This window comes from Corvus moneduloides, chromosome 4 (assembly GCF_009650955.1).
Source record: "Corvus moneduloides isolate bCorMon1 chromosome 4, bCorMon1.pri, whole genome shotgun sequence".
Classification (NCBI taxonomy): domain Eukaryota; kingdom Metazoa; phylum Chordata; class Aves; order Passeriformes; family Corvidae; genus Corvus; species Corvus moneduloides.
The window spans coordinates 40642467-40669050 of NC_045479.1; the positions used below are offsets into that span (position 1 = coordinate 40642467).

At 39.6% G+C, this 26584-nt stretch overlaps 1 protein-coding gene across 11 annotated transcripts in view; it reads left to right on the forward strand.

Moving 5' to 3' along the window:
• GRIP1 (glutamate receptor interacting protein 1) overlaps positions 1–26584 on the forward strand; it is a 323862-nt gene that overhangs the window by 285173 nt on the left and 12105 nt on the right. For 9 of the 11 annotated variants that reach the window (XM_032105201.1, XM_032105206.1, XM_032105209.1 and 6 more), the window contains 12 exons: positions 1162–1348; positions 2679–2824; positions 3860–3940; positions 11496–11565; positions 11827–11972; positions 16703–16847; positions 17888–18027; positions 18195–18383; positions 20819–20972; positions 23545–23745; positions 26130–26241; positions 26386–26430. In XM_032105201.1, the coding sequence (XP_031961092.1) occupies positions 1162–1348; positions 2679–2824; positions 3860–3940; positions 11496–11565; positions 11827–11972; positions 16703–16847; positions 17888–18027; positions 18195–18383; positions 20819–20972; positions 23545–23745; positions 26130–26241; positions 26386–26430 (1616 nt within the window). The remainder of the gene's footprint in view (positions 1–1161; positions 1349–2678; positions 2825–3859; positions 3941–11495; positions 11566–11826; positions 11973–16702; positions 16848–17887; positions 18028–18194; positions 18384–20818; positions 20973–23544; positions 23746–26129; positions 26242–26385; positions 26431–26584) is intronic. The other 2 variants (XM_032105208.1, XM_032105200.1) reach the window with 1 other exon arrangement.

Genomic DNA, 26584 nt, shown 5'->3' on the forward strand with positions numbered 1-26584 from the left:
GACCAAAAGTCTAACGCTTGCAGCCCCAAAGTGTGGGGAAATATTTATATAACCTCCGACATCTTTGTACAGTTCTGCTAATAATATCTATAATGTCAAAATTTTTTTTCCCACATCTAAGAGAAAAAAAAAAATGCACAGGTAAACAATCCCTCAGATAAGCCATGAAATTTTATCTAATTCTTAGTGGCTGCTGCAGGCAGAAATGGGTTTTGAAGGAAATTAGAGATGGAGGGGTAATGACATAGGTTGATAACAGAAAACCATTCCAAATCCTTGGCACTGGAGGGATTATCATTACTGAACAGGAATTGAAAAACTCTGGCTTTTTGTGTATGACATAATGAAAGGCATTAGTTTGTCACTGGGGGAATTCAAACAGTGATGCAATATACATTTAGACAGAGATCAAGGAAGCAAAGGTGCAGTCTCCTCCTTTCATAGGTAATTGCACTGAATCTCAGTGTTGTTTTTGTCTTGATTTGTTCTGTACTGCAGCCTTTCAGAAAAAGTGTGAGTGAAGCAGGAAAACAGAAGTAGCTGCCTGAGTTTCTCACAGAAGGGACCCCAGTGGCTTTGAGAGACCCCACAGAACTTTTTTTCTCACAATCTCTTGAGATATACTGGTTGCTAAAACAGAGTGGTTTGTTCAACTTCCTTACACTGCCCAGTTAGCCTAACAAATTGCTGACTTACAGTAAACATGCACAAGAAGAAGGCATCCTTACTTCTTGCAAGCAAGCCTGGTCCATGTGCTTTGTTGCTAGCAATGCATTGCTGTGAGATGTTCAAAAGAGGAATCTGCCTGAATAACAGCTGGGCTTGTGCCTCCAATTCCTGTTAAAAGTTCTGCTCATCTATGCCTCAAACCTAATGCAAACAGAATTCAAGAATGTCCTGAGATTTTTGGAGTGGGGATATCAGACATGTTTATTTTACTCAGTACAAGAACTATCTCTTTGCATTTTAACATACAACCAGATGGTTTCTGTTACCTTATACGTCATAACTGTTTATACATAATTTATAAACTTTAGCCTAAGTTGACTTTAAAAGAGATGTTTCATTGACTAGAATTATTGTACAGATCAATTTTCTCAAAAAGAATGGTATTTCTGCTGCATATGAATGTCTTTCCTCCTGGTCTGCTCTGTTTTATAGTGTCTTTAGCCTCTAGCACTGTTGGTTTGGCTGGGCAGGTCGTGCACACAGAAACCACAGAAGTAGTGCTGACAGCAGACCCCATAGTAGGGTTTGGGATACAGCTCCAGGGTAGCGTGTTCGCTACTGAGACCTTGTCTTCTCCACCTCTCATTTCCTATATTGAGGCTGACAGTCCGGCAGAAAGGTGAGGCACTTTAATTGACTGCTAAATACGTGTGGGGAGCGTTCCTCGGGTACTTTGTGCTTGTTGCTTTCTTCCAGTTTGTGACGAATTGCAAGGCCTTGCTCAGTGGAGTGGGGCAAGGAATACACTTTCTGTTTGCAGTGGTGTTTCATGCACTTGATCAGCTATGAAATGACAAGCACCAGGGTTCTTACCATACAGAGTCCTCCAGAAGGAGACTGGAAGCTATATTCATGCAAAGGGAAAAAAAAAACCAATCAGAAACATTATTGAAGTCAAAATAGTGATAATTGAGCATGCCGGGGGGAAAGTTATATCCAGCTCTGTTCAGTTTTGGTACAGAATCAAATCTTAGGGAATACCACAGTTTTGACTTACTAATTATTTAAATTGCATTTTTATGCTTGTATATGTATTTAATCATGCCATGAGTATGATAGTAGTTGCACAGACAAGTACCAGCTGCCATTTCACCTGCCACCCAGGGTCAGAGGCACAGATGATGTCTGTAGGGGGGGGTGGAAGCAGGAAGACCCCTAGGTCCCAGCACCTAGGGAGCATGACCCGTACTGGGAGTGCTTGATAGTGTTGTGGTGCAAAGGGGCAGCAACTTCTGTGCCTAAAAGAGTGTTGAGCTGCTATGCTACAACTACCCTTTAGGGTTAGGTTGAATGTGTTTAATCAGATGGCTTGTATCAGAAACTGTGTGGCCAGCAGGACCAGGGAAGTGATTGTGTCCCAGTGCTTGGCATCAGTGAGGCTGCACCTCAAGTCCTGTGTTCAGTTCTGGGCCCCTCATTATATGAAAGACATTAGAGGCTGGAGTGTGTCCAGAGAAAGGCAGTGGAGCTAGTGAAGGGTCTGGAGCACAAGTCTAACAAGGAGCACCTGAGGGAGCCAGGGGCGTGTAATCTGGAGAAAAGGAGGCTCAGGGAGAACCTTACAGCTCCTCACAGCTGTCTGAAAGGAGGATGTAGCCAGGGGATTGGTCTCCCAGATAAAACGCAACGGGACTAGAGGAAATTGCCTCAGTTTTCCTGGGGAGGTTTAGATTGGATATTAGGAAACATTTCTTCACTGAAAAAGGTTGTCAAGCACTGGAACAGATTGCCCAGGGAAGTAGTTCAGACATAATCCCTGGAGGTATTTAAAAGACATGTAAATATGGCAATTCCACACAGAAAAGGTGGACTTGGCAGTGCTGGGTTTATTGGTAGGGCTCAGTGATCTTAAAGGATTTTCCCAACCTAAATGATTCTGTGATTCTACGATATTGCTGGTTCTGGTAACATGCACATCTGATGATTGTTTTGTATCATTTTGTACCAAGGTGTGGAGTGCTGCAAATAGGAGACAGAATAGTGTCAATAAATGGTATCCCAACAGAAGACAGCACATTTGATGAGGCCAATCAACTGCTCAGAGACTCCTCTATCACCAACAAGGTCACTTTGGAAATAGAATTTGATGTTGCAGGTATGAATGTCCTGTTATTCTGTCTTGCAAGAAAAATGAAGGAATAAATCCCAAGTACATTGCAAGTGTGAGGCATCTGAGGTAGAGGCTTTCTTCTCACATCTACACCATTCCGTTTTCAAGTGACTTATTTGAAACGTGGTTTTTTACAGCTTTCTCATTTCGCACAGCCCTGCAGAGTACTTCAGAAAGCAAATAGAAATGAAAGGTCCTGTAGTAAGATCTGGTGACTGTCTCTCCTCTGAGTTATTTCCAGACATTTTTCTGCCCTGAGATGGAAATGTTCTGCTAAGCAGAGATAAATCTTCTACAGGCCAAATAATGAAATGCTTTGCAAGACAGAAAAGTATTAAAAAGGGTGGATAAGCAAAAAACTCTGAGGTGTTTCACTTACAGTATCTCTAAATAAAATAATAGAAACTGAATTAATAAAGGCCAGAAGAATCATTGTTAATTTTGCTGATGAGTATTATTACTAATGGCATTCCTTTATTCTGCAATGTGTTTAAGCATACAAGATATACCCATGAAGTCACAAACGGCTTATATCGAACAAGTACACATTACATGTGTGCACTTCCCCACTGGATTCCTTTTCTTCCCACTAGATGTTAAAACCATGGCAGTTACCTTAGTGGACAGTTAAAAATAAGTGTTAGTCCTGCAGCAACACAGGTTGGAAATCTTTACGACTCAATCTCCTGTCCTTCTAATTAAAAGCTGTCTGCCAGCAGTAAAATTTTCACGTGTGCTTACAGAACTTGGATACGAGCTAAAAACCTGCAGTGTCAGCTGCCTGCTGGCCCATGCAATCTCCACAAATTCAGTTAAACCTTCAGAAAAACTGAGTTACTGTGAAATTACCAGTAGAGTTATAAATCGTACTTCGTGGGTCCTACCTCCTTCGTTTAGCATCCATGTTTCATCACTACCTTGTGACTCTGATGTGATTTCATCAGCTTACATATGTAGTTCCATGCTCGTGGAATTGCTGTGCCTTAAAAATTATCTAACGTTTAAAATATTTTTTTATAGAATCAGTTATACCAAGCAGTGGAACATTTCATGTGAAACTACCAAAGAAGCATAATGTGGAACTTGGCATCACCATAAGTTGTAAGTAAAAGTGCTTATTTTTCAGACCACGTTTATGGGATAATCTGCAGAAGGTAGATCTTGTAGCTACAGAGTCACGTTTCTTTTGGTATAAACTTCTTTTTCCTTTTTCTAGCTTCTTTTACTGCTTTTTCTCTTTTGAAATACCATTCTGTAACATATTTATACTCCCCTTCAAGTAGTTAACAAAGCCAGAAGTTTGCCAAATCTAATGTTTGACTTACTCCTTCATGCACAGTACATATTTAACTCCTATTAAAATTATTTATTTAAAAAAAAAAAAAGTCAGCAGAATTAGGTCCATGCAAAAGTATTTCCATAGCTTAAAGCAGAGCCTGTCATGGTCTCTCACAGGCTCTTGAACAGAACCCCACTGAACACAGGGGTCTCACGGCCATGAGGATCCACATATGTAGGGTTATTTTCTGCTTCAGAACCCAGGGACTGAAGATACATAGTCAGTCTCTAGAACTAGTGGGCAGTCCTGAATGTGTGGGTCACAGCAAAATCCCCTTTCATTAGGGATTCCAGGGATTGCTGAAGAACATCACAAGGGTCTGCATCAGTCTGTTTCTCAATAAGTATTTGTTGCTGTGGTTTGAAATTAAAATGTTTCTATACTTATTTTGTGAGGAGACAGTAAAACAATGTGTTAGAACTGGATTTTGACCAGGTAAACTCAAGCATACTGAGCTCAGCCCTTGACAGAAGGAAAAACAATCCATATCAAAGTTAATGGGCTTGACACTGCAGAATCTGGTGTCATAGCAATTAACATTCACTTATGGCTGTGGCCTTTCTTAGGCTATTAGTCTTTCTTTGGAGTTATTCATGTGCCTTGGGGGAAGATTGTGCTTTGACCTGTATTCTTGAAGCTTTTACCAGCACAATGGAATATGGTTAATCAAAAGTACAGCAGGGAACTCAGTGCTAAGGATTACACCTGAGGAACAAATGAGGGACACTGCAGGCCTGTTTGCTTGTGTTGCAAGTGAATGAGTAACTGTTAGACTCTGTGAGATGTGATGTGATGCTTGAAGCAAAATCATAGGTCTACATGTATTTGTGCAAATGAAAATATTGAGAAATGAGAAAACCTGGAGTGAGGCTGTTCTGTTTAAATGTTATTCTTAGGACTGGTAATGATTTACAAGGTTATCGAAAAAATAGGGTCTTCCTAGTAATTTGATTTGTGTTGTTTTTTGGAATGCAGACATCCACTTTTTTTCATCTGTAGGAATAAACTTTTAATGGAAAGCTAATGGTCTTGGAATTTAGTATTTAGCACTCCTCTTCCAAATTTTGCATGCCTTACTGATTTGGAATTTAATTCCAAAAATCAGTGCTTTATAAAATGAGTGCTTTATATAATCAGAGTAACATGTGGTTAGTCTTAGCTCTGCTCTTCTGAATATACTGGAGTATCTTAAATATTTAAATTAAATTATCTGTTATATATAATAATCATTAATAGTATTTAATACATATGAAATTTATGTAGGATTAATTATTTACATGGTTTTAAAGGGTTTATATTAATAACTGAAAGTTTGCAAATTTGCTTGGTAAAAGTCTTGAATTGCTGCATTTTGTGCTTGCTTTTCAGTGTTTTGTTCTGTTTTACCTAATTAACTCCTAAATAAGGCAGTATGATTTGAAGACTATAAGCATTTTATATTCATTTTGTCAAATTTCTGTCAAGGCCCTTTAGCACATTAGCATGCCATTTGTTACTGATATTTTCAGAAGGCTCTATGATTTCTTTTAAGAAACAAATACTAAGGTAAATTTGGCAGAGTTGGTATATCTTGAATGGGGGGGTGGAGGTGATCAGGTTTGTTCGCTTGTGGAGCTTGATCTCGTAAAAATGCTAGAGATCTGTTTCATCCTCTTCCTTCTCAAGTTAGTGGAGTTAATGGTGAATGAGAAAGTCCTATTAAAACATTACAGAGAAACACCTTTCTTACTTTCCATATCCCCCATTTAGTTTGGGATTTGTATGATAAAGTCAGGAAATTACCTAACCTGACAGACAAGACAGACATTTTTTGTCAGACGGGAGATGTAACCTCACCTGGCACATGAACATATGTCTGTTTTTAAGTCCAGCAGTTCTAGGTCAGCTAGAGTCAGGCATTCTAGAAGAGGAATTTATTTATCTTTCTTTGAATTGTTTTCCTTGGTAATGAACACCAAGTGGGCTTGCATGGGGTTACAACCAGGAGCTTTATTGAAGGCAAGTCTGAGGTGACACACAGCACTAAAGACAACTAAGCTAATTCATGGTCTTTGAAAAACAAGACTTGTAATAGGAGAAGAGATGTTACTTAGTTTCAGATTTATTAATGCAAGAGAAAAGTAACAGAAAAAAATTTAAAATCCCCTTAGATAGCAAAACCCCTTAAAAGCAGGACAGAAGAAAGTTTTGTGAGCATCATTGTTAATGTTAATCCAGGGCTCTGAGTTTTGGATAGGTCATGTCAGTTACCTCCCAGTATACTGCTCTTGCCCATTGCTGCATTCATACACACACTGGAGTCATATCATTCTTCCCTTATCTCTGCAATATCTGCCTCATTTTCCCAATGACAGAGACGTACACTCAACAAAGACCTTATTTCATATTTTGCAAATACACGTGACTATATATTTAATGCTTCAGATATTACTAGTTTCACACCCACTTACATGATTAGAGCAAATAGAAGGTCTCAGTTCTTAAAATTACGTCATCCAAATAAAGCACAGGAGTGTTCCTGTGCATGTGATTATGCTTTTATAACAGAATCATTCCCTAGAAGAGGGATGACTCTCAAGTCAGGCTAGTAGTGCTCAAAGCTGTTTCAATTTATTTGCCAGTGACATCAACTTCAGACCGTGTAATGAATATAGATTTTTTGTTTTTTTAAGACAAAAACCTTTTTTAAAGGTTTTTGAGGCAACTGGCTACTTTATCATAGACTAATTATTTTTTTTCTTATACTCATCAAATGATGTCCAATAAAATGACTTACTAGTGGATTCTGGTAATTGTAGTTAACAGCTTTTTTTTTTTTCCTTTCCTTTTCTTTTTTTCTTTCTTATGTAAGATTCTGATATCCTTACTGGTAATGAACTGCAGCACCTTGCTTCCTAAATAATCCCTCTGAAGCTAATGGGACTACTCAAGGAATAAGAAGCTGTAAAGCTGGTAAGAATATCAGAATCTCACCCAAACTATCAGTTTCTCTGAGTCACTTTGACTAGCAGCTATACTGTAGTCTGCTTTATTGTTTTTGTATTTCATCAGAAACAAGCTTTGTAAATATCTACAGATATTTATCATTGGCTATGAGAATTTATTTTCTAAAGCATGCTTCTGTATATTTTGGGATTTCACCTGGCAAGCTCTACAAGTAATTCTTTTCAAGACAGAAAAATATCAACAGATTTCTCAGCTGTTCCACATGAACAAATACTTAAGGAACAAAAGAGCTGCATCAGTGTAATTTTAAAAAGCTCTTCCATGTATTTAATAATCATACTATTCTTAAAAATATCTAGTAGCTGTAAACCAACATTGTGGGTAAATGGACTGACTTTGTGTAAAAAGTGTTTTTCCATCACATGAGCATTTTCCTTTGCTTGTTCAGTTTGTTCAGAGCTTGATCAAACGCCAGAGTTTGAAGCCAGGCTGAGAGTAGTGAGTTTTGTCTGGGTGGTAGGGGAAATGTCCACCTCAAAATCTGTTGAAGTCAGTGTGTGGGAGGTTTTTTTTGAGTTAGCAGTGAAATAAGAAAGGAGCATTGTTTGAGGAGTTTTTTAAACGTAATTGAACAGATGATACACAAAACTGACAAAACTTAATTGAACTTGCTTTCAAGTGTCCAGGGAAGTGCAGTAGAAGTAGAGTAGAGACCTGGGATGGAGACCTAGGATCACAGAGTAATTTAAAGAGAGAGAACAAACGCTTAAGAGCAGCTGTTTAGCTGCAACACTGAATTTAGTACCTGTACAACTTTGTGCAGTCTTCAGTCCACTTGTAGTTATTTGTACAGACTCTGAGGTCTCTACAAAAGCTGAACATTAGATAGACTAGAACAGCTGGAACAGGGAGGAGAAAAGTTGAGATCTTCACTGGACAAGCAGAATGGGACAAGGAGAGAAAACGAGTGGAAAGCTGTAACAGGGAGACAGCAGATGAGGGGAGAGACCGAGCTGTGATCAGGATTAGGGGCAGCTGGGACTTGAGCAAGAAGGCTGGACATGGGTGAGTGGTAAGGTGCTTTGTTTTTAAACTGCCTCTTAAAACCAGAAATAATTCTGAAATGGAGACTTGAAGCTGTAGAGTGTCACTTCAAGCTTGCATTAATTGATGAGGATATATTAACTGGTCAAATACTGCTTTCCCACTGGAACTCTTGTTTCTCTGCTCTCTGGGGAGAGATGAAACAGTGGTGTGTAACAAAGGGGATGGAGGTTGCATAATGAATGAAATGGAGGATTGCAGAAAGACAAAGGAGGCGTTCTCATGGTCAAGGTGGTTTAATGCTACCCTGGGGAAATTAGAGTGGTTTTTCTTTTCTCTGCAAAAGACTTACGCTGAGACAAGTCCTTATGGGAGTGGGGGGTGAAGATCTTCCACAGGTGGCTGCTTGATTTTATGCAGAAACATTGAGATCGTGGAATTGCACTCACAGAAATGCTGCTCATCTGCAGCTGTTGCTGAAAATGCCAGTAGCTGTGTTTCAGACAGAGAAGCTGTTATATTCTACAAACTATTGTGAGATATAAAGACATGGATATCTCAAATTGCTCACTGAAAACTGTCATACTTTGAACTAAATGTTCCTATGTTTTCTTTCCTTATCTATAAAATCAGGATAATAGTATTCAAGCTTCTTGCTGGAGACAGCATCTGTTCACCAGCATTTGGGACGCCATTTTAGGCTATGGTGATGTGCAAAAAGGTACAAAAGTTCAGGAGGAAACAAATTATTTTATCTCTGCAACACAACTTGAATAATTTGTAGGAAGTATGTCATGAGCATTGAACAATAACAAAATGAAGTGTGGTGTATCTGCTTCTCAGCGTGGGGAGATTCATTTCACACAGAGCTGTGTTTGTTGCCTACAAAAAGGCTTTCATTCTCCAGAGCAAATAATAGCCTGGGAGAACTCACAAAATACTGGTGGTTTACACTTTAGTCAGCTTGAAACTGTGATAACTTTGTGTGCATGTCAATACTCTTTGCATCCTCATGTACTTTGTGGCTCTGCATTTTGAGCTGTGCTCTTTCCCTCAGTTTGCTCTTCCTCTCTTCTTTTTGCAATAATAATGGACTGTTTTCCTAAGTTCTGGTAATTTTTATAAGGCAGTTTAATAAAAAGTATTTTAAGATTCAGACCCTAGTCTGCAGACAATGTACAGTGGGTAGCATATAACCTCAGAGTAAGGCAACCAAGAGGGTAAAAACATGGAATTAAAAAAAAAATAATCACCAAAGTGATACTCTAAAATTTTAACAAGATACTAATTGGTGAAACAAATTCAGAGGATTCAGGTAATTTATAGAATTGTCATATATTTGACCCACGACATGAAAGAATGAGAAACAAACTACGAAAATTACGTATCTTGCAAAAAGTTAATGACTGTTCTCTAAATTGCAACATAATCATTTCCCGAAAACATGCTGTTTTAGACAAATTTCTAAAAATTCTCGAAAGTCCTTGTATGTCTGTCTTCTGGACTTTCAAGACGTTGCATTTGAAATATGGCTATTTAGCAGTTCTTGAATAGTTCCTTTGGACATTCAAAGGCTGTCTCAGCCAGGGCAGCTAAGGTTAACAAGACCTGTTAGCATATTGTGTTGGAAATGTCATTATTAATTTACCATGTGGTTGCTGCAGGTGAAGATCTGTCATTTTGCGTCAAAGAAAAGATTCATGAGCTGCAAAAATAACTGACATCAGGATTTTGTAGGTGATCCTCCAGTATGGGCAGTTTTTTGGGTGATTGTCAGTTCAGGTGTGGGAGCCGAATGGAAAAGTACCTTCTATGAAAGAATGCTGAGGGCTCAGTACACAGAGCAGAAATTATGTGGGACAGTTGAAGAACCCTAAATGTGCCAAACTGATCAGTGCTTTCAGGAGAGCTGAGAGCCTTATACCACACGGCAATGTTTTAATATCAACACACTCTTTGTTAACAGTCCCAAAAGTCCGTCTGTGTTCACCACATGGAGCACCTCCTGGATGGAGCAGCTGTAGGTGATATTCTTCCCAAAGGTAGACAGCATGTGCCACACAATTGTCTAAAAATGTGTCTTCATCACCCTCAAGTTCTAAGCCCACTGCTTGCCATATCAGATCTTCAGTGCAGTCTTCTGTCAGCAAATGGGTGAACCCTCCAAAACAATGCATTCAGTGAAGCCACTTCAAGAAACAGACCTCTGGAAGTAGTCAGTGATTATTGTTGTCTTCCTCCAGGGTATTTAACTGCTTCTAGGCAACTAACGGTAAAGCAAAATTGCTGAGCGAATTTCCTGGCAAAGGGAAACTTGTCAAATACTTTCGCTCAAGTTGGTAAAGAATTGCAGTGCCTGGTGTTGAAGAGCAGAGCAAAATTTTATCCATGAGGGACAGCTAGAAAAATTGACCATTAATGTCAGATACTTCCAAAAAGAGATAAGTGTGTAAGGAGAGGACTGGTGGGAGTTTTACTAAAATGACTGGAATGGCAGTGCTTCTAGTCGGTATCTCCAGTACAAAGTTGGGAAAAGTCCACAGTGCTTAAGGCTCAGCAGCAGTACAGGGGGGGCAAGGTTACTGATCAAGAGAGGCACAGGTTGCTTAAGAGGAAGCAGTGAGTTGCAGTGAAGCAAACAGCAGTGTGATGTAAGCTGCACCGAAGCAAACAGCAGTGTGATGTAAGCTGCACCTATGCAAACATGGTAGCTGTGTATCAGCCCAGTGGGGGGTGTAGCCACTGTCCACAGCATCTCATTTATTGGGAGTTGATTCCTCCTTCTCACCCAGGAAGCATTACTGTCATACCTCTACCTTAAGCACTGGACAGGACAGAAGTGGATGGAAAGAACATGGACTAGCCCACCCTAGATATTTTGCCAGAGCAGCTCTGTCAGTGAGGGATATAGTAAAACAGGATTTATTCTGGCAAAAGATCACCATTAGTAGTTGCACTGAAAGATTCTAATGACAGAAAGTCTTCCTTAGGTATTATAGCTACACAGCATTTTATGATAGATCACTGGAGCTGTACTGTGATATCCTCAGATGGCTCAGTCCTGGTCTAACCCAGAATTCAGACATATCAGGCTAAATTCACTTCGTACCAGTCACCGCAATTCCGAAATTTTCTAATTTTTGAGCAGTATCAGTCTTGCTAATGTGCTGCTGGTGTTTGTTTGTACCTAAAGTTCAGATAATTTAGGCGTAGGGGAGGAATATGATCCAAGTAAGTAATGTGTTTGAAGTATTGATTTATGGTCAAAATCAGTCCATCTGCATATCTAGAAACAAAAGAAAAGCCTGTATATGTTCTTTATTACAGCTCCGTCAAGTAGAAAACCGGGGGACCCTCTGGTTATTTCTGATATCAAGAAAGGAAGTGTTGCTCACAGGTAAGACATTAGAGCTCCCAGTAAAAAGCTGTTTATATATGTAACCAGCCACATTCAAGTTAAACAGAGAGAGCTTGTAAGACACTGTGCGCTTTTTTTTTTTGTAATAAAAGCTTTTGTAAAAAAGTATAGAAAATAGAAGGCATATTAAGAAATAATTGTCTTAAAAATCCATCTTGTTTCTATAATCATGTTTATACCTTTTAAGATACCTTTCTTTTAAAGTTAGGGTTTCATGTAAGCTTGTTTGCTTGTTCACAGAACGGGGACACTCGAACTGGGTGATAAGTTGCTGGCAATAGATAATATTCGACTTGACAATTGCTCAATGGAGGATGCTGTCCAGATCCTTCAGCACTGTGAGGACCTTGTAAAGTTAAAGATCCGCAAAGATGAAGATAATTCCGGTATTAGCAATGACTATTGCAGATTCATGTGTATTTTCAGGATTTCTAGAACATAGGGGATTTCTTTTACATTTAAATTTTAGTGAAATGTTTTTTCTAAACACGTCTGGTTTATGCTAATGATAATCAGAAAATGTCACCCAAAAAGAATTTTAATGGTATATAAAGCTTTGAATTTTCTTGCTGGCTATATTGCTTGCAGGAGCTGCAATGCAAAATTAGTTCTTCAGTTCTCTGAAAAGACAGTTTGCCCTCAGGTGCAGCCATATAAAGTTGATCTGTTTCTTACCAGAGTATTGGGATTTTCTCTGCTTTTAAGATTGGAATCATGGTTAGCAAAGCACGGATCCCTAGGCCTCAGTTCTCCAGCAAAATGGTGTAGTGCATGCTTTGTCCATAAACTTTAAAATTTGACTTCAGTACAACTGTTCACATGCTTAAACATGCTGTGCTGGATGTCTGGTGGAGGAGCCATGTCTGATCAGCCCAGTGGAATAATGGACCTGCTATAATTTTGTACACCTACACCCATTAATCGTTTTGTGTCTTCCCCATTATGGATTCCATAAGAGCAGAATTTCTACCTGGAGATAATAAAGTGAGTTCTGTTATGCATTGTAGTGGCAAAGGAAGTAAGACGGTTATTACTGCTGGTGTTTATATTACAGCGTTACACAAAAGCACAAACTGAAGATGTACTTCTTTTCAGCTCTATACGGTCTCACAGCAAAAAGGCACAGCCTGCCACACTTTATTATTTGAAATCAAGTGCAACTGTTGAAGTGGTGTTTAGAATTGCACTAGAAGGCTCTTTTCCTTTTTCCTCCTCCCTCCTAATTGCTTTTGAAAGCAAACAAAGTATCTTCTCAGTATTATAGTACAAAGCAAAGACAGCTGCATTTAGTACCTTGTGCAAATTGTTGCTGTAATTGAAATGTGGATTTCAGTCTCCACCCATGGAAAGTAAGATCTTTGCTCTCTTAGGTATTGCACACCATGGTACTGGTACAGATTTTAGTCTCAGTGGGATTCCTATACCACAGTTTTCTTTTACACACTCACTTTGCTTATTTTATAGTTACATCATATATCTATATCAAGATTCTCACACAACTACAGTGTTTTATCCAGACATGATTTGTGTAATTGAACAGATTCAAATGTACCTAGACAGCTACTCAGAAACCTACAGAAAAAAAATTCTTTATACAAATTGTTCTTGTAACAGCTGACTAAGTGTCAAAGCGTAAATGGAAGTATTTATAGGAGATTTCAGGTACTTTGAAATTTAAAATGAGTAAGTGTCTCCTGAAATGTTAAAGAAAAAATATTTAGGAAACGGTGGCATAACAGTACCAAAGGTGTAACAAAAAGTATATCTCAGTTAAAATAATTTTTTGTGTATTTGCCATTAATTTAGTTATGAAAGGGTTTTTTTCTCACAAAGGAAAAAATGTGCTGCTGAAACTCAACAGAGGAGAATAATAAATTCCCTGAGAAAATAAAAGCCTGATGCTAATTGACAAGTAGGAATGGAGAACTCCCAAAATATTTTGTAAATCACAGAATAAGATTAAGATTTAAACTTTTTTTTATTTTTCATTGCATGCTTTTTTGAGGAAGGTCAGGCAAGGAGTATGGGTCTCAGAGCTGTGTTCCTCTGAGCCACCATGCAGCTGAGGCCACAGCAGGATGATGTATGTCAGGTGCTCCCCAGACCCTGCTGCTCTTTGCCCTTTTTGTATTGGTCAGATGTTACTCTGACGAGCAAGAGGTCAGTGGGCAGAGCAGAGGCACTGCAGCACGGAGGATCTACTTTCATTAAATGTGGTTTCCAAGAATTACCCACAATTGCATCACAAGAAAAGAAAGATGGAAAATCTCAAAAATGAGATGCATAACCATTATACTTCAGTTAGATCTTCTCCCCAGACGGAGGTATGTTTCCAGCAGTTTTTCTCTTGCCTTTTCTTCTTGCCAGCTTCGCAAACTGAGGGCAATTTTAAATCCTGACTAACCTAATGGCTACCTCCCGTTCTTGAATATCAGCATTCTTTGCTTTCATGGCAGAACTGGCCTTCCTGGTGAATTCAGGCCACATGCATGCCCTGGTCTTGGATAGGTCGTGTTGCTGCTGCCTGGGAAGCACTAAAAAAAGAGAACAGCATAACATTCTACCATTACTGTTCTGACCTACAGCTAACCAGAGAATAGACATAATGGATCAGTCTTCTTTCCAGTTATTCACTGAGATCTATAGACTTCCAACTCTTATGTGGCAGGGCTGCTGATGATTATAGCTTCTTATTCACTTTGTGTTTATAGCAGAGAAATGTCAGTATGGTGTCAACTCTTAGCAAGTGCTGGATATTGCATTTTCAATTAGCTTGGTGGGTTACTTTCCATCCTTCAGTTGAAGTCTTGTACCATCTGTGCCACAGCTGCATAAACAGTACCAGCATTAGATCCCAGGGGATTTGTGGTTGTTCCATAAGTGCTTTAAGCAAGCAAAGCTGCCATTGTGCCATACGGTATCATACAGTCAGCCCAGGACAGCTGTGCAGTGGCAGCTTGCATGCTAGCCCACTGTATGCCAGACAGGAGCTTCCAGTGCCATCTTGGGAGTTGGGTGCTTCTGGAAAGAGCACGTCACTTAAAGTGCAGTCGATGTGAACTGTGCCAAAACACTGATGGCAATGCCTCAAGTAGGCAAGAAAATCTCAGTATTCTTTGCTGAATAAACACCACTAATTCTTCTCTCCTTTGATTCTCTGTGTGTAGCATTTTCTGTACATGGATAACAAGGAGGAAATAGGACAGAGCAGGGTGGGGAAGGAACTAAAGATCTAAATTTTCTGAAAATTGAGAAGAAGCAAAATAGCTTCAAAGTTATTAGTGTTCCTCCCACTCTGCTTGAAGTACCATGTTCAGTATTAGAAGAAGGCAACTCTTTGAACTTTTGCTAGTGATGCAGGTGGGGTTTTTTTCCTTTTTAAGCTTTTCCACCTACAGGAACAGAAATGGTAACATTTGAATTTTCTATCTTGTCTTAGTTAGTTTTAGTAACATTCATGAATGTGCATTCTAGACATTTTCCACATTCACTGAACTGTTCAAAATGTCATTACCCACAGATTTAGGAAAATTTGCCTACCAGACCAGTCATCCTGGCTAAATACCAACATCAGAACATGAGCTAGAAAGCATTCATTACTTTGATTTGAGGAGAAATCTAGCATTTTAAATTTTAAAATATTACTTCACAACTCAAAGATGGTGCAGTTGATTGCTCTGTTGCTGTGGTTAGGGTTTTTTAATAGTATGTAAAGAGCATTATATAAATACAGGCACGTTTCTTGTTGGTGCAACACCTATTTAGTATTGTTTGAGGAAATACATTGTATTTAAGTTTACTCAGTGATGGATTCTTTTCCAGTTGTGATAATTGTTTGGTGAGATAAAATTTCAAAATCATGCAAATTACTCCATGCAATATAATGAAATAATATCTAATGGACTTATTATTCAATTTAGTTGATAATTCAGTATTCAGAAGATATTTTCGATTCTGTTACAAAAAGCTTAAAACACGTCCATCAAAAACAGGGATTCTTTTACTAATACAGCTGCTCATCTTAAAATGACTTTTGACTTTTCTCAGAATTCTTTTAAGGAAGTTTGCATTTAAAACTTTTGGATTACCTTTAATTTTAAACACCTTCCTTTCAGTTCAAGAAACAGATGAGTATCAGTATTTATACCATAGGAGTAACTTGCCTTTTCTCTAATAATGTGATGCTGTGGCAAATAAAGACAACAGCCTCCTGGTCTGCAATTGGCAGAGCTTGGCCAGCAGGTCAAAGGATGTGATCCTTCTCTCCTGCTCAACACTGTCGAGAGATTTCTGGAGTGCTGGGTCCAGTCCATGGGCTCCCCAGTACAAGACAGACATGGACACATAGTGGATGAGGTCCAGCAAAGGGTCACAGAGGTAATGAAGAAGCCAGAGCATCTCTCCTCTGAGAAAAGGCTGGGGCATATGGGACCACTCAGCCTGGAGAAGACAAGGCTCAAAGGGGGAATCTCATTAGGGTGTACAAATATCTGAAGGGAGGATGGAAAGCAGACGGAGCCAGGCTCTCCTCAGTGGTACCCAGTGGCAGGACCAGAGGTAATGAACACAAACTGAAACACACAAGGTTCTGTTAGAGTGTCAGGAAACACTTCTTTACTTTGAGAGTGACCAAACGCTGGCACAGGTTGTACAGAGAGCTCGTGGAGTTTCTGCCTGTGGAGATACTTAAAAGCCACCTGGGTACAATCCTGGGCAAACGGCTGTAGTTGGCCCTGCTTGTCCCAGGAAGTGGGACAAGGTGGCATCCAGAGATCCCTTTCAACTTCAGTCAGTCTGTGATCCTGTAACAAAATAGCCTTAAGTTATACTTCAATAGGAAAGAAGATCCGAAGGTTTTAAAGAGAGTAAAATTTAGTCTTAACAGAATAAGGGGAGTTTTTCTGTTGACTTGTGTCTAGGTTTTGGCAATAAAAAATTGCACAATAGGTAATTTATTTTTTTAAAAAATAATCCAGTAGAACATGATTAAGAATTGTATCGGAAATGTTATCCTTTGAAAATATTGTTTCATTACCAGTCACTAGACTGAATATGCTATTTTTTTCATTCCCTCTTTCATAAGAAACCAATTGCATCCCCTTGGCATTTATTGCAGATGAACAGGAGAGCTCTGGAGCAATTATTTATACTGTTGAACTCAAGCGCTATGGTGGGCCTCTTGGAATTACAATCTCTGGTACTGAAGAACCCTTTGATCCCATAATAATTTCCAGCCTTACGAAAGGAGGATTAGCTGAAAGGTAAGTTGGAAAGCAAATTATTTTTAAATGTTCTCTCTGTCAAGATAGAGATTCATTTTGTTTACCTAAAAACCCTAATTTTCATGGTTTAGCAATTAATTTTTTAATAATTCTCCAAATCTGAGTTTATAATCTTTTTGCTGTTGTGTTTTTGATCATTGCCAAGCTCCAGGAGCATGAGCAGGATGTACATACTATACAAGGCAGAGGATTGTGGTCCTTATTATAAATCACCAAGGAAAAGCTGATCAATCAAACTGCTCAGTCACAGGAACATTTTAGCAGCCTTTTAAAGCCAATAGCGCTGTATAGTACAGTAAGTAAAGCAAGCACTTCATGTGTCCAAGTTTATCTGAACTTATCATATACTTATCTGCCACTGCATCTGTATGGGCACTCAGATACACCATAGAAAGCCTGACCAGAGGAGCAGAAATGCTCCTCCTGGTAAGTGATAGAGAATAATGAAAATGGTCAGGATTTTTGTCACCTGTTACTTCTCAGATTGGTTGAGTCATTGAGACTTGTACCTTTGGTGGTGGTTTCAGAGAGAACTTACAGCACACAAAACTCAATACTGTGCACGGCCAGAAGCAACAGTGCATTTGCACAAAAATACTTTATTTTGTTTTCCTGATTAACCCATCCTGAAGGCCAGGCTTTTGAAATAGCTGGTTGGTTGCTCACACTGCTTTTATTTACTTTGTGAGACTTCTGGAAACATGACTCATTTCAGGACTTACTGAGCTGTCTGAGATTGCTCTTGAACAGGTGGGCTGCAGTGAATATCATCTACAGGTGATTAACTCAACTGTCACAGTAACACAGAAATCCACCTCTTCATGCCTCAGCTCTGCTGTTGTCACTACAACAAAGGTGACTTGCTTTAAGCATTTCTAGCAAAATAATTATTCTGTGACACAGCAATAACAGCAAAATAAAGGAAGGGAGATGAGACTTTCATGCTCCAAAACGCAAAGAAATTGCCTTTGTTGCCTTTTATGCTCTCTTCTCAATGTTTTACTTCTCTCTTATTGTAGGACTGGGGCAATTCACATAGGAGACAGAATCCTAGCAATAAATAGTAGCAGTCTGAAAGGAAAACCTTTGAGTGAAGCCATTCATTTATTACAGATGGCAGGAGAAACTGTCACCTTGAAAATCAAGAAGCAAACAGATGGTGAGTGTGGCCAAGGGTACCATTCACGGTTCTTAATGCGTGTGTTATTGCAGATTAACAAGCATTTAGGCCATCCATGGAAAAGCTTTGTGTCAGGAGTAAAAACCAGATTCTCAGAACTGCAGTAAAGCAAGGATCAACACCTTTTTTTATGTAATCCTATTCAGCTACCAGTCCCAAGAAATTTTCTGTGCCTGTGGGTCACGTGAGTGAACTGAGCGATGCTGAAGATGAAAGCTCTGCTGCACAGAAATCTGGCAAGCTCTCGGACATCTACTCCACTACAGTCCCAAGTGTTGACAGTGCAGTAGAGTCATGGGATGGCTCTGGTATTGATACCAGCTTTGGAAATCAAGGTACTGTCAAAAATACAATCAGCATTTAAAGCAGGAATTATTGCCTTCCTGGCTGACCTTCCTTTGCCCTAAGGAGAACTTTTTACCTGTACTGACTTTTAACCCTGTACTTTATAATGTGCTGCTGTCTCATTATGACCACACACCTTGGCAGGCAGCATGATTTCTTGCACTTGGCTGGCCTCAGATTCATTCTTTCATGAGGATGTGATGTGTTACAAAGCATTTATCAATACATTAACAGGCTTTTGTTAGCTTTACTGACATCTGAATAGCTTGGTCCATAGCTCATCCACAACTAAATGAGTTTATCCTTCAAGTACAGATCAATGCAAGGCACAGAACACTCTGGAGATGTTCATGAGTTTGATGCCCATATGCATTAATTTTTAAATGACAACAGATTTATTATAAACTACTGAAGGGCAACATTAGTCATTGCCTATGATTGGTAAATCTCTTGCTTCTTCCTCATTCCTGGAGTATTAATCTAACTTTCAGCTGTCAAAAACAGTCATTTTATTTACAGACATGATTTTCCATAAAGATAATTTTTTCACCTCTGACTATTGTTTTATATAGGATTTTCAAATAATCTCAATTTGTAACATTTTTTTTTAGGCAGTGAGGGATGTAGACATTTTTTAATATTCTTGATAACAAGAAAAATAACTTACACGCAACTTTGGTGTTTTATTTAACTCTTTTAAAAATGTTTCTTTCCGTAGTAAAGCATGTATTCCCATTACCTGGAAGCTATCTGAACAGATAGATCCTTACCTCAAATAGTTTTATCACTGGAGTTTGAATTTGGATTAATTTGACCCCTTTTCTTAACTGTGTTGGTCAGTTTATCAAAATAAGTTAGATTAGATTTTCCTCTGATGTTTTTAAGTTCTAAGGAGAAGTGTTGCTAAAAAAGTGCCAGAGTGGTAATTCTCATTTTCTGGATGAATTGATGATGTTTGGAGCAAATTTTTCAGCTGTGGAAAGGACTGAGGCCCAGAATGTTTTCCAAAGTCCTGATGATTCAGATGCCATGCCAAAGCTGAACCAGTATCTCAAAGCAGATTTTTTTTTAACTTCCTTAAAGAAATCAGCCCAGACTTGGCTGATTACATGGCACCTCTGCTAAACAGCCTGAGTGTAAACAGCTTTGTGCCTTTATCCCTTGCTGTGATGGTGGCCCCCATTTCTATTAAAGTTCATTCTGTCTTGACCCATCAAGCTAACTTTGGCTTTTCTCCAAACTTTTCTTGGCAATAAGCACAGGCTAAGCAAGTTGAGGAGTTGGGGGATGTTTCTGGAGCACCAGATAATGCTTTATCCTATTAATTACCAATTTAATGCTGGTGAGCTGTCTTTTCTCTCCTTGAATTAATACCCCATTTTGTACCTTTGTCTTATTAGTCTGTCTTACTAATCCAGAGCCTTCACCACACAGCAGTGGCATCTTCCCAACCAATACCTTTCCTAGAATCTGGGAGTATGTTAATGTCTGCCAATTTGCTGGAAGATGCTCACAGCTCTGTCGTTACAGAGCTAGTTACAGGCTTTGAGGGAGACAGGTCTAGACTGATTTATGGAAGCAAATTACCCTCTTTAGAGGGGTGGCAGCAGTGATAATTGTTAATCATCAACAAAATAGTGCTTCCTAATCTGATATGCACATCAAAAAATACCAACTATAGAGCTAGAAAAGGAATGTATCCAGGTGAAGTCTATTACATATATATTTTATATATATATATAATATATTCTGTATCTCAGTTCTACCATGATGGATTTTGCTTACTAGATCAGCATCAGCTTGTGACTCGTTGATCCATGTGTTCTTCTTGATAACATCACTTGGAAACTGCTTCCTACTTGGAATTCAAATTACACCTAGTTTCAGTTAAAGAAGTACTATTGAAGTAATACCTGCTTTGTTAGTATGATAAAATAAAAAACCCAGAAATAAACTCTGTAGGTATAAAAGCCATCTGATGCCACTTATACAGCCTTGAGACACTTAGAAATGGGTGATAGAGATGGTGTATATTGGTCCTGGGAATGTGTGCCCATTATGAGACAGGCCTTCCCTGAGCTCTCAGAGCCCTAGTGAAAGGGCACGTGAAAAGCCAAGTTCATGGGGATTTTTAATGCATCTTTGCAAACTTTTTTCAATACATCTGAAGCAGTTTCCTAATAACTTAGCTTTAAGTTTGGGCATGTTGCATATGACCATGTTAACACATATTTAACATATCCATATCACATGTGATTCATTGATTCATTCACTACATAATCTAGGTCAAATAGTCTGCCTACAACAGGAAAAAAAAAAGCCAACAATGATGAATCCAACAGTTCTTGAGAACCCAGTTTCAGAGGTGTGCTTTCTTGTCCTTTCAGCATATGCATTGCTGTAAATTAGTAATTCATCTTTTTAGGACACACCTATCAGGCTTCAGGATACAACTTCAATACCTATGAATGGAGGAGTCCCAAGCAGGCCAGTTTGTCCCCTCCAAGCAAACCACGGAACCACCCATTTCATGAGACAGGGCTGAGTGATGACGAATGGGATCGACCTGCAGCAAGCACGTAAGTTCCCATATGAGTTTCTGTTCTCTGATTTGCAGCTGCAGCAGTGTCTCAAAAATTAACACTTACTAGCTTGAATGAAATTATGTTTTTCTAATGAAGCTGTAGCAGCTTTTCCTTTAAATATGAGATACAGTATACTTCATGGAACTTTTTGGGGTGGATTAGTGATCTTTATGGAGGATTATGATGCCAAAACCAAGACATATGTTTATTTTGAGTTACTTCAGCCAATAAAACACAGCATTTATCCCTTAAGAATAAACAAACAAAAAAATTAGGGCATTTCCCTGGGCAAGTTTCAGAAAAAACGTTATCTGTTTTCCACTTCATAAAAATAAACCTACGGATATTATGGCTAAAGACAACTGGCGTGTTAATCTTTTGTCTTCTATGAAAATTCATTTTGGTTTGGGCAAAGAAGCACAAATTACAGTCTTCTTCCATAAATACTTGAGACATCCACATTCAGTAGGAGTGATTCAGTAGGAGTAAAAAGTGATCCAGGTACAAATGTCTTGGTCAAACCTATGGTAGTTTGCCATGCAGTTATTCCTTCTCTCCTGAGAAGTAAATCTCCTTTTCAGTTAATTTCTCTGTGGACAAAAGAACTTCTTGAGAAAAAAATTTTTACTTCACAATTCTTGGAGATAGTGAAGGACACAAAAATCTCTTCTGTTCTAAGTTTTCTTTTCTTTTGGAACTGTGTTAAGATCCAGTTTTAACATTCTTAGAGATGCCTCTGCCCAAATTAAGGTGCAAACGAGACCATATGCCAGTGACAATAGCAAGGGTTTTGTTGTATAGTAAATATGAGAGAAAGAGAGAAGAAAAGGGGAAAGAAAGAAATAGAAAATAGGTGAGGGGATGAGGGGTGACAAAGACAGAATAAAAGAATATCACTGCTCCTTGGGTCCCACTGGTGCCTTGACGATCCTCTCCAGCTGGTCTCTTGGTGGTGAAGGTCCCTGAGAAGGCACAGAGTCCCATGGGTTTCTATGCTCAGGCTGGGTGGCCATGTCCGGCCATGTCCCCCTGGGGTGGGGGTCAGTCTCTCACAGCAGACTCTGGGTCTGTTGCACCACGTGCAGCCCTGTGGGGCCAAGCCTCTCACGGGAATGTCCCATGGATGTGGCCTGTGGAGTTGGGGGTTCCACAGCTGGGCCGGTTTGTGTAACGGAGGATGGGTGTTTATTGCCTCTCACCAGAGGTTGCACCATGCACCCAAAACCTCCTCCTTCCTCCTACTCAGTTGGGGGGAGTCTGTGTAAACCTGGCTTCTGTGAGCTGGGCTCTCCCCCCGCCCCAAACTCAGCTGGGGATAGTTGCAGCTGGTGGCTTTGGCCTTTTGTGGATGCATACCTTTCCCTCAGCCTGAGGTGATTGAACAATGGGTTTCCTTTAATCTAATCAGCAGTTCTATTTACAGTCCAAAGTTCTTCAAGGAGGTTTCTGTGGCTGTAGCTTTATATCAGTGTTTGAGGCATAAACTATTTTCGGTCTCTGACAAACTGTTAGTGGATCCACTGCAGAGCCTTGGGTAATTTCTGCCAATGAACTGTTCTTCAGATGTGAGTAGACAGGCGTCACCGTTAAAGAGATTTCTGTGCTCTTTGTACCCACCCTCAGGACCTGCAGACATGCATGTCCTTCATGAGAACACACTTTCTTGGCGTACCAGCACACTGAGCCTGAAATCCCAGTCTGTGAAAAATTCAAGTTTAGTACTAAAGAAAACCTTCCTGGTGCCTGTATAAACATACTGGATAAGGAAATCTATAAGGTCCAGTCTGTTACCTTTGAAATACAAATCAAGGCAAAATTTAGATGATGCTTTCAGAATTTGAATGACAGACCCTCTGATACAGCCCATGGCTTTGTGGTGTTTGTCTGGAGACAAGCCTGGCAGGATGACAGCTAAGATATGGCAAGTGTGAACTCTCAGTCTGTATCCAGCTCCTTTGGTCCCCACTGCAGAAGCACACTGGCAGTTTTCATAGGCTAGTAGTGGGCAATGTTTAATAAAGGAAATTAGATAGTTTTCTTCATACTGCCCATTATAGGTAGCTTAGTATCTTCAGTTTAACAGGGCCTTTATCCACAGTTACAGCCCATATTTTGTTTCTCAAATGAGATGCAGCCACAGATTCCTACTGTTTTGCTGCTATGTAAGTAATGGGCTGAAAAAGTTGATGAGCAATGAATCGGGGAGCTGAATTGTAAAATATAGAATCTGGTAAATGAAAAGCATGTGTTCTATTACCATTTTAATGCACTGTTCAGCAGAAAGTATGCACATTAGAGTCTTGTTCTGCTTGTCAATGTGACTTACACCTGAGAGATTCAGTACAAAGTAAAATAATGATTACTTTAATGCTCTCTCTGTAAAATGGATGGTGCCACATATGATGGTGTTCCTGTCCCGAGTGCTGGAGTATTTGAGGAGGGTATGTCTGTTTTTCAAACCTGTTAGAGGGATCCCCAGAAAAACACCTCTTCCCTTGTAGTTCTAGCTAAACAACTTCTTGTCTAGCCCTAGAAAGTAATTTTTTCTTACCTTTATTTTGTTTAGCACAGCTTCCAAGAATATGTGGCAACAGAAGGAGACTGAGACATTGGGAGAGAATCAAGAAAACCATTTAAAGCAAACATCTGTAGAAAGATCAGGTGGAGAGAGCATCAGGAGCGTGAAGAAAGAGGGAAAGATGTGGAAAGGTGCCTCTGGAGGGCAAAGGAAAGGTGGGGGACAGCTGGAAGAGTGGAATACTTCCAGGTAGGAAACCAAAAAGTGAACAGAAGTGAGATCCAGCGGGGCTGAGGCAGAGGTGGGGGCGGAGGGTATGAGAGGACAGGGAAAGAAAGGAAAGACAGTTGAAATGAGAAAAACAGGGTAAAAGCAGAAAACACCACATTAACTTGCTGTTGATTGACAAGGAGATTTCAGTGGGCAAGCAAATGAAACCAGAGAGCTTAAACCACTCTGTAGCCTGGTGTCTACCTATCACTGGCAGGTAGGACAAGTCTGTTACAGTTCCTGCTCCAGAGAAAATGTTTTATACATTAAAAGAATGCTTACAGGAATGAGTCTGCCAGATCCAAGAACCTCCTGATGAAAAAAACTAAAAAAGACAAAGATTTTATCTCTCATATGGCAATAAGAACCAAATCATAGACACCAATGTCTTCATTATCTGTCCTACTGCCTTTCCTTCAGACTTTTTATGCGTCTGAATTTCTGATGGCTCTTTGAGTGAATAAGCTTCAGAAAACCACATATGTTCATTATAGGTCAAACAATATTTCATATGACTTAAAATCAATCTCTCAGGTTTCAGATAAAAAAGACATCTAGATAAGAAGTTATCTTGGTACCTTTTTTGGTGCAGTAGCTCAGCTACAAATTACTCATGTGACTGTAATGAAGATGCAAAAGTTGAGATTTCACACATCAGGAGACAAGACTTAGAGAAACAGCAAAAGAGGAGAGGAGAGCTGAAAAAGAAATTGCTTTAACTAAGTCCAGACATAGAGGCATCACGATTTTAAATTTCACAGAAGTCTGAGAAGAAATGGACCTCCAGTTCTGGGAAATCCAGGTTTTGCTGTCGCAGACAATTGCCTCAAATTATCCTGTTCATTAGCTTAAGTTCCATTTGATATCATTAATATGTAATACAGCAAGAGGTATTGTAATGGATAAATTAGTCTACGTTCAACATTGGCTGTTGAAAGAACTACATAGATTTGTTGAAAAAGCTCATTTCAGAAGTCAAGGATCTTTCTAAAATCATGTTTTAAATACTTTCTTGTCTTGCCTGGGAGGAATTGCATCTGTGATCTGAGTAGGTATTCTTGCCATTGCTGTACCTATTGCAATATCTTAGAAGAGACACTGATGCTAGGTGGAGAATCATTGCAATAAGAGATTGAAATGGCTGACCATTGTCTGCTTGACTGATTGTAGCTGTAAGAAAGCATCTCTGAGGCAGAGTATCATGTGTGTGAAGCATTCAAGCTGTCCTCCCTCGTGCTGGGCAATTCTCCTATTTAAAAGCTATTCTGTAAACAGAATTCCATTCACGCTATTCTCAGTAATACATTGTTTGTCAAGCAAGGCCTCAGATGCTTCCATAATAGTGTTTGCTCTGTTTATGTGCTGTTAAGCACCACTAGCTGCAGTCCATGGGCAGCTGCTCCAAAGTAACAGCTTGCTGCCACCAAAAGGGCGAATTGTCACTTTCCTTCCTCATCCTTCTTCCCCTGTGCCTTTCACATAATCAGCCCTCTCCCATGCAGCAGCTCTGATGCTTGTGTGAACCTTTACTGAGCTGCTTCTCCTTGCTAAGATAGAAAAAACCTCCTGCTTCCCTCCCTGTATACACACATGCACTGTAAAGGTGTTGCTTTGGGCTGTGTTGCCACAGCCTAGAGTTGGTGGTTGTTACCTGACCTCACTTGCTGAGCAACTTCCCTAAGCATCACTGTCACCAACATCTGCTCCAGAGTGCTTGTAATAAGGCTTTGGTGCATTTACAAAACACCAGAGACCTAAGTTTCCGTGCAAGACAGCGGCATCCCTGAAAGTTTCTCTGTGTTTATGTATGAAACGATTGGAGTAGTTTATATACAGCAGTCAGGTGGGCTTAAATTGATAATGATAAATGCAGCTTAGCCTGAAAGAATCCGTTAAACAGCACCACCAAGCCTCTTTTGCAAAACGTTGTTTGCAAAAAATGAGGACTCTTTCCATATTGCCTGGGAGAAGTCTGTGAGGTTGAAAGGTTTTATTGCAAATATTTGTTGCACGGAGCAGCTCTGCACACAGCTACTGGTTGATTCATTAATTTTCATAGGGAGGTCCCAGTTTCAATCCAGTAAAAATGTGTATTGAATTGTTCTTGGAATCCATTTATCTCCTAACTGAACAACTCGCTGCTCAGATCCTGCCAGCTGCTAGTGACTGCCAGGTTATGAGAAGGCTTGTCTGCCATGTGCTCTGCATGTCCATCCAGCCTCTCCTGATCAGCGACTCTTCCCCACTCTCCTGCATAACGTTCTGTCATTCAAGTTGCAGTCTGTGGCAAGGCACGTGTGTAATATATATTTTTAGAGGGGGAAAAAAGTCCACATTTTTTTAACTTCTCATTGTAAATCTAGCTTCACAGGTACCCATGATAACACCGAGGCTGACCAGGAGGAAAATTTCTGGTCTCAGGCTCTGGAGGATTTAGAGACCTGTGGCCAGTCAGGAATTCTGAGGGAACTAGAGGTAGAACAATCTTAACCTTTCTTTCCAATTATAGACAAATATAATGGTTTTGGTTTGGTTTACATTCATTTTATTTTCTCCTTTTTTCTTTTAAGTTGCACTAATCACACCAATTCATTTAAAAGCTTTAACCCCTCTCCACAGGACAAGGCTGACAGGCGTCTGTGTTTGAGAAACATGACTCTCTTGGTACCTACCCTTTACCTTTATATTTTTGCTTGTGCAGCTGTCTCCCCTGCCCCTAACCAGAGCTGTTTTCTTTTGTGCAATGCAACCAAAATTCTATAAACATGTTCACCCTAGTGCTTTTGACTTGCAGCTTCTGCTGTGCATAACCATCGGT